Here is a 6,748-nt window from a genome sequence, read left to right as displayed (position 1 = left end):
AATTTAAGAAAAACGGATAAATCTCCACTGGGTGGGCGGTAACAGACAGAGTAAATACATTTCTTTGAGCATAATGATATTATCTCGTAGTCCGGCGTAACCACACTGTATGGGTTTAACATTTCACCAGTTACATTTTCATTCAGAAGTAAAGCCACTCCCCCGCCACGCCCGACGGGTCTGTTGAGATAGTAGGTTTTGTAATTGGTCATTCTGAAAACATGTAATTGGTCATTCTGATTGATTGATTGATTGATTGAATTGAATACATTTCAGTACCTTTGGAGCGAAAGAGTACATACTTTGTTTTGTTTATGTTTAATGCGAGCCGGTTACTTCCCAGCCATGAGGTTAAGCCCAACATCCAATTGTTTGCCTCCCTGAACAGCACATCTAAATCCCTACCCGAAAAGAACACATTGGTGTCGTCCGCATATAAAACCAAATTCGAGGCACCCGGTATATTTACAATATCATTGATAAAGATGAGAAATAAGACTGGCCCTAGGATGGACCCTTGTGGTACACCATACAACAGAGTGTTTGTCTCTGAGCATACACCATTGATGACAGTATACTGCTCACGTGAAGTTAAATAACTCATGAGGAGAGTACCAGCTATACCCCTGACACCGTAATGATGAAGCTTTTTTATTAGTATATCATGTTGTACACTGTCGAACGCTTTTCTAAAATCGAGGAATATACCCAGAGTTAGTGCCTTGTTTTCGATATTGTGCAGAATTTCATCTTTTATTCCAAGTAGTGCTGTTTCTGGCGATTTGTTTTTCTGGAAGCCGAACTGTTGCCTTACGATAATATTTTCCGAGGTTAGAAATCCAACAAGCCTTTTGTTTATGATATGCTCAGCTATTTTCGAAAATACAGAAAGCACAGAGATCGGCCTGTAATTGTTCACGTCATCGAAAGAGCCTCCCTTATGTATAGCCGTCACACGAGCAAGTTTCATTTTGGCTGGGAAAACTCCCTTTTCCATTATAAGATTGCAGATGTGTGCAATAGGAGTACTAACTATTTGACTCACAGCCTTCAGTGGTTTTGGTCTGATCTCATCAGTGCCAGATGCACAACCGTCTTTTAGAGACATAATTATATCTTGCACCTCGCTGAAATCAGTGGGGGACAAAAATATTGTATTCGGATTGCTTGCAGTGACATAATTTTCCCAAGGTGTAGAAGAAGGTGCATTTGTTGCGTCGGCTAAAGGAGCACCAGCAGCAAGAAAATGCTCATTAAACAGGTTTGCAACCTCTGCTTCAGACAGATCGGCATTCCGAAAGTTCACTTTTTTTGTTTCTGCATTCTTATAGATTAACTCTCTCATGGTTTGCCATACCAGTCGTGTATTACCGTTCACCTGTGTAAATTTATTTGTGTAGTATTCGAGCTTTGCTTTCTTTAAGTCTGAATTTAGCAGATTTCGTACTTTCTTGAATGCATGAAAGTCACTTGCATCTTTTGTTTGCAAGAATGTTTGGAAAAGTCTGTTTTTCTGTTTGATTCTTTGAAACAGTTCACGAGAAATCCAGGGCTTTCGTACTTTTTTGTTCTTTTTTCGGGGCTTGAGGGGAAAACATGTGTTATAAGCAGATACAAAGCATGAAAGGAAAGCATCGTAAGCGGCATCGGGGTTCGAGAGCTCCAAAATTATGTTCCAGTCAACATTTGTCAGCATGTCCCTAAACTTGTTAACATTGTACTCGGAGTAATCTCTAATTAATACTTTGTGTTCGGGGGCGACTGTGTGTTTGCAGGGTAACACACAATATATTGGCAAATGATCGCTTAAACTGCAGACCAGGGTGCCTGATTTTACATTCTCGCGAGGGAAACTTGTAACGCACAGATCAAGAATACTTTGGGAACTTGGTGTAATTCTTGTCGGTGTGGTGATTACGTTGGAGCAACCATAAGACTCGTATAACTCTTTGAATTGTAAGTAGGCTTGATTGTCAAGGGAAGCATTCAGGTTGAAATCACCCACAAGAACGCTTTCAGACTTCAGCTGAACACTGAATTCAAGTATATTTTCAGTAAACTTCATAAAGTCACTGAGAACACCTGATGGAGGACGGTACATGACAGAGAAAATCATACCACGACACTGTATAACTATGCATTCATAATTATCGCCAATTATCTTGAACTCCGGAAGTACCTTATAATTAAGCTTTGATCGGATGTATACAGCGATACCACCACCACGCCTCCTACAGCGACATGCAGATACAACATCATATCCGGAAAGTGAAAAACACTCGTCATCACATGAGAACCAGGTCTCTGTAAAACAAATGCGGTCATAGGAATGATTCGGTTCCGACAAAAAAGAAATTACTTCATCATACTTGTTGCGTAAACTCCTGGCATTAAGATGAAAAACTGAAAGTGTGGGCAGGTTTTTCATTGCGGAAGAAAAATTTCAAAGAAAAACAAACTTGCCAAGAATAGTCACTGCAGATCATCAAGATCCTGAACCGTGCGAATCACCACAGCATTATCACCGCTCTTCTTTCGAACTAGCACTTTTCCGTTCGTGTGCCATACGAAAGCGTAGCCTGCGTTCTTCGCCCATTCCTTCGTTTTTGTCAGAAGACTACGGGAAAGCCTTGTCATGTTTTCGCACATAAACATCTCACCAGGTTCATTCCTTAGTGTCTGTCGCTTTGCCAGCCAGGCGTCACGATGTTCATGACTGACGAAGCGAGCAATGATGCCCCGTGTTCTGCCTTGTTTCGCTGGAAGCCGATGTAGTGCGGTGATATCTTGCTTAGTTAGTGGCTGAATGTCCAGTCTAGGGGCTAATTCATTTATTTTTTCGAGCAAGTTCTCGTTTTCAGTTTCAGGAATGCCGTGAAATTCAATGTTGTTGCGACGGCTACGCCACTCCAGGTTATCTACATCTTGCATTATCTGTTGCAATTCACTGGAAGAGTCGGCCTTTTCTATCTGATCCATGCGTTCGGCCAGTTTTTTTGTCGCTTGCTCTTGAATTTGAAGACGATCCTGAAATTCATCGAACTTGTCTGACAGGAACTTCACGCTGGAGTCAAGTGCGTCTACCAGTTTAGGGAGAGCTAGGAGAGTATCGAGTTTGGTCTGAATTGCTAGCAAGTGCGCTGCTAAGTCGCTGTCTAAGTTGGGGCTCTCCGAGTCATCGCTTCGTGAACCCTTGCTACACCGGTCACACTTCCAAGATTTCTTGAAAGAACCGCGTTTGGCATTCCATGTTTCGTCACTTATACCAGAACATGCACCCAGATGAAAAGTAAATTGGCATTCTGAACAGGTCATATGCGGCCCGTTGTCGGGAACCCGCGATCGGCACGCACAACAACGCGACATGGTTAAAACCGTGGCAAAGCAGAAAAAAAATAACAAGAGGTCTTTGGCAGCAGCGGCATAGGCGGTGATAAAACAACGAAAAGAAAAAAAGCAGTACAGAAGAATATCAACCAACCTGTAAATACACAGAGGAGAGGCTCAGATGCCGTGCATGAGGGTTGATGCCGCCACTGCCAAATGACGAACGACGCCCCTCGCGGGACTTGTTGCCGGTTGTCGCTGTCGGCGCTGGTGCAATGGCGATGGGTGTTCCCGGGTTTGACCGAGCCGTCTCGAATAGGTCCACAGCAATTTCAGGCCGATGTGGCCGCGTGTGAAAGTGTGAAGTCGGTGGAATCAGTGCGTTGCCGCAAATTGCTGTCCTTCAGGTTCCAGAACACCGGGTCGGGGAAAACTGTAAATACACAGAGGAGAGGCTCAGATGCCGTGCATGAGGGTTGATGCCGCCACTGCCAAATGACGAACGACGCCCCTCGCGGGACTTGTTGCCGGTTGTCGCTGTCGGCGCTGGTGCAATGGCGATGGGTGTTCCCGGGTTTGACCGAGCCGTCTCGAATAGGTCCACAGCAATTTCAGGCCGATGTGGCCGCGTGTGAAAGTGTGAAGTCGGTGGAATCAGTGCGTTGCCGCAAATTGCTGTCCTTCAGGTTCCAGAACACCGGGTCGGGGAAAACTGTAAATACACAGAGGAGAGGCTCAGATGCCGTGCATGAGGGTTGATGCCGCCACTGCCAAAACGTCCACATACTACATCGACGTCCGAGGCTGTTCTGAAGAACACGTACTTTACATATCGACGTTTCCCTAACGCGGAAGGCGTCCTGGCCGACAGCACGAAATGCAAGCGCAACGAGACAAATTCATAAAGGTGTGTGTAGTGACAACGCTCGATATCTATACATTGCTACAAAACACGACACACTACGCATGCATTACTGCAATGTGGTAGTCCAGGTGTAGCACGGATTGGAAGAGTTTTTAATGCGAGAGCACTATACTTCACTTCACTTTCAACAAGTGACATTTGCTTAAAGTGTCATTTGAGCACTGTCACACGATGAGCTTTAGTGACACTCGCTGCAGAACGCACTTTCCTCGTAGTGAGTTTGGTGGGCTCCCTCCACTTCGTCCGACAAGGCGAGCGTGTAGCCTCAACAGCAGTTCTGCGGCATTCAAAAATTTCTTCTGAGAATTAAAAATCTCCATCTTATTTTCTTGATCGCGCCTTTTAATGAAAGCTTGCGCAAATAATGCGCACACTTGAACAGCTACTCTCGCTTTGCAGACGACGGCGACCCCCTTAGGCCTAATGAGTCCACAGGGTGTGTGTACGCAATTTCGGTGATTGGGGAGAGCGAATTCTCAAGTTTCAGCGAGTGTACTTTTGCTAAAGGTGACATCAAATCGGCCGTCGCTTACATTACAGGACGCGTACGCACTGAAGCGCCGGTGGTACTTACACTGCCGCTCAATGTTTTGGGCAGCCAGCAACAGCCGCTGCCATCGCTTGTGGATGACAAATAACGCCGTTTGAAATTCTTGATATTCTTTCCCTAGACTCGAGAGGGGGAACGAGCCAGCACCAGGGACATGGAGATGCATGCCCCTTTTCGACGCCCGTTCCAGCGTACGCCAAGAGCGCCGACGCCCAGGATGTGTCGTCGAGGGAAAGAATTTCAAGCCGAGAAGAAAATGGGTTGGGGGGCGCTGACAGGACGAATTACACCGCGAAGAAAAGTTCGGGGAACACGAAGCCATGAAGAAAAAAGTCCTGAGAGCCCCGCGGTCCTCCGATTGTTGTCAGCCAGACCCCGCTTCCGACGCGTGCGCCAGCGCCCGTGCGCTGGCGCCGATATCTAGCACGGACAGATATCGGCGCCTCGCCAGGGTTCACTGGCGTCTCCTGCATTGCGCATGCTCATACCGGTTCCGGCGTACGCCAAGAGCGCCGACGCTGAGCGCGTACGCCCAGGAAGTGTCGTTTGGAGTTGGGGCTTTACACTGTGGTAATCCACTTCTTAGCTTACACAGAACACAAACACTGGACGAAATTCCAAGACCTGCCTCATGCTGCGCGTAGCGACTCGCGGAAACGAAATCGAGTACAAGTCAATGCATGGTATGACTCACAACGACACAAGGCGTCGCCACGCTCCTTCAAAAGCCCCTTCCCCTCCCTCCCGCAACCGGTTGCCCCCGCACCACGTAACAATTGTGCTGTAGAATGCCCAACACTCGTCCCTTCCTTCCTCACGCGCATCCGAATTCGCCTCTGTGTGTTGCGCATTTCCATAACTGCTGAGGTAGGAACCAAAAAGAAAACGTCCACTTCCAAGAGACCTCTCCCGGCATACGTCATCGGCGCACGTGTCTCTGGTGTGGCGGGCAAATCATGGGGCTTCAGACCGGGAGGGGCACCAGGTGCTACTCATACCTTCGTCATACCAAGGCGTCTCTAATCGGGAGAAGAAAGGCGCCGGGAAAATGATCGACACATACAAAACCAGTTTAGAAGCAAAAGTGCACGATTTTTCCCACAGGGACTTGTTCCTTTGACGTCATGCTCTTTGACCAGGAGAGTTCCCTTTCTTTATTGCCCATCCTAACATATTGTCACGACCAGAGGAGCCGTGAAGGTAGACGTCGGGGAGAACCCAAGACCGGGAGCCTTCTTTTTAATTATCGAGCCAGCTTCCACGACACATAACAGAACAGCGCGCCACGAGAGGCCACCGCCGCTTCGTCGTCGTCCTCGACTCAGCGCGGAGGCCGCGCGGCGCGTTAGGCGCGTGGCATTATTCCCCCCCGCGAAAGCAAACATCGGCTCGATGTGGAATGGGATATGTACAGTGAGGGGAGGACTGGGGGTGAGGTGAACTATACAGTGCGCGCTAGATGACATGCAGGGGAGTCAAGTTCACACGTGGGGTAAGGGGAAAAGGTACGAAACAGCGTGAACACAGCGCTCAGTCACGCGAAAAGTACGGCTTTAAGCGCACTACATGCACGATTTCAGGCCGTTGACGCTGAGGGCCGACGACCACAGTTCCATGGGGCACAACTTCGTAGTTGACGCTGTTCAGGCGGCGCAGGACCTTGTACGGGCCAAAATACCTGTTTAGAAGCTTTTCGCACAATCCCTTGCGGCGCACTGGTGTCCACACCCACACGTGGTCGCCCGGCTCGTAGTGCACGTCCCTGTGCCGAAGGTTATAGTGTCGGGCATCGGCGCATTGCTGGTCCTTGATGTGCAAGCGGGCCAGCTGACGGGCCTGCTCTGCTTGCTCCACGAAGTGGCCAGCTTCAGGGGGAAGCTCTGCGTCCCCGTACGGCAGCATGGCGTCTAGCATCATGCGGACCTCTCTGCCATACACGAGACGGA

The 6,748-nt window shown here is 48.3% G+C and overlaps 1 protein-coding gene across 1 annotated transcript; it reads right to left on the bottom strand.

The window, feature by feature from the left end:
- Positions 1-2,353: 2,353 nt before the first annotated feature.
- On the bottom strand, positions 2,354-4,095 carry LOC149345170 (uncharacterized). Its single transcript, XM_089542732.1, has one exon. The coding sequence runs from the start codon at positions 3,364-3,366 to the stop codon at positions 2,473-2,475; it is 894 nt and encodes a 297-aa protein (XP_089398858.1). The 5' UTR covers positions 3,367-4,095; the 3' UTR covers positions 2,354-2,472.
- Between the last annotated feature and the right edge of the window lie 2,653 nt (positions 4,096-6,748).

This window comes from Amblyomma mixtum, chromosome 5 (assembly GCF_055824585.1).
Source record: "Amblyomma mixtum isolate Tamu chromosome 5, ASM5582458v1, whole genome shotgun sequence".
NCBI classification, from domain to species: Eukaryota; Metazoa; Arthropoda; class Arachnida; order Ixodida; family Ixodidae; genus Amblyomma; species Amblyomma mixtum.
The sequence above is the reverse complement of the archived record's forward strand: the minus strand, read 5'-3'. Positions and strand labels throughout refer to the sequence as shown.

Bases quoted from the DNA above. Each gene is read 5' to 3' on its own strand.
- LOC149345170 (XM_089542732.1), bottom strand. From the start codon at position 3,366: ATGTCGCGTTGTTGTGCGTGCCGATCGCGGGTTCCCGACAACGGGCCG.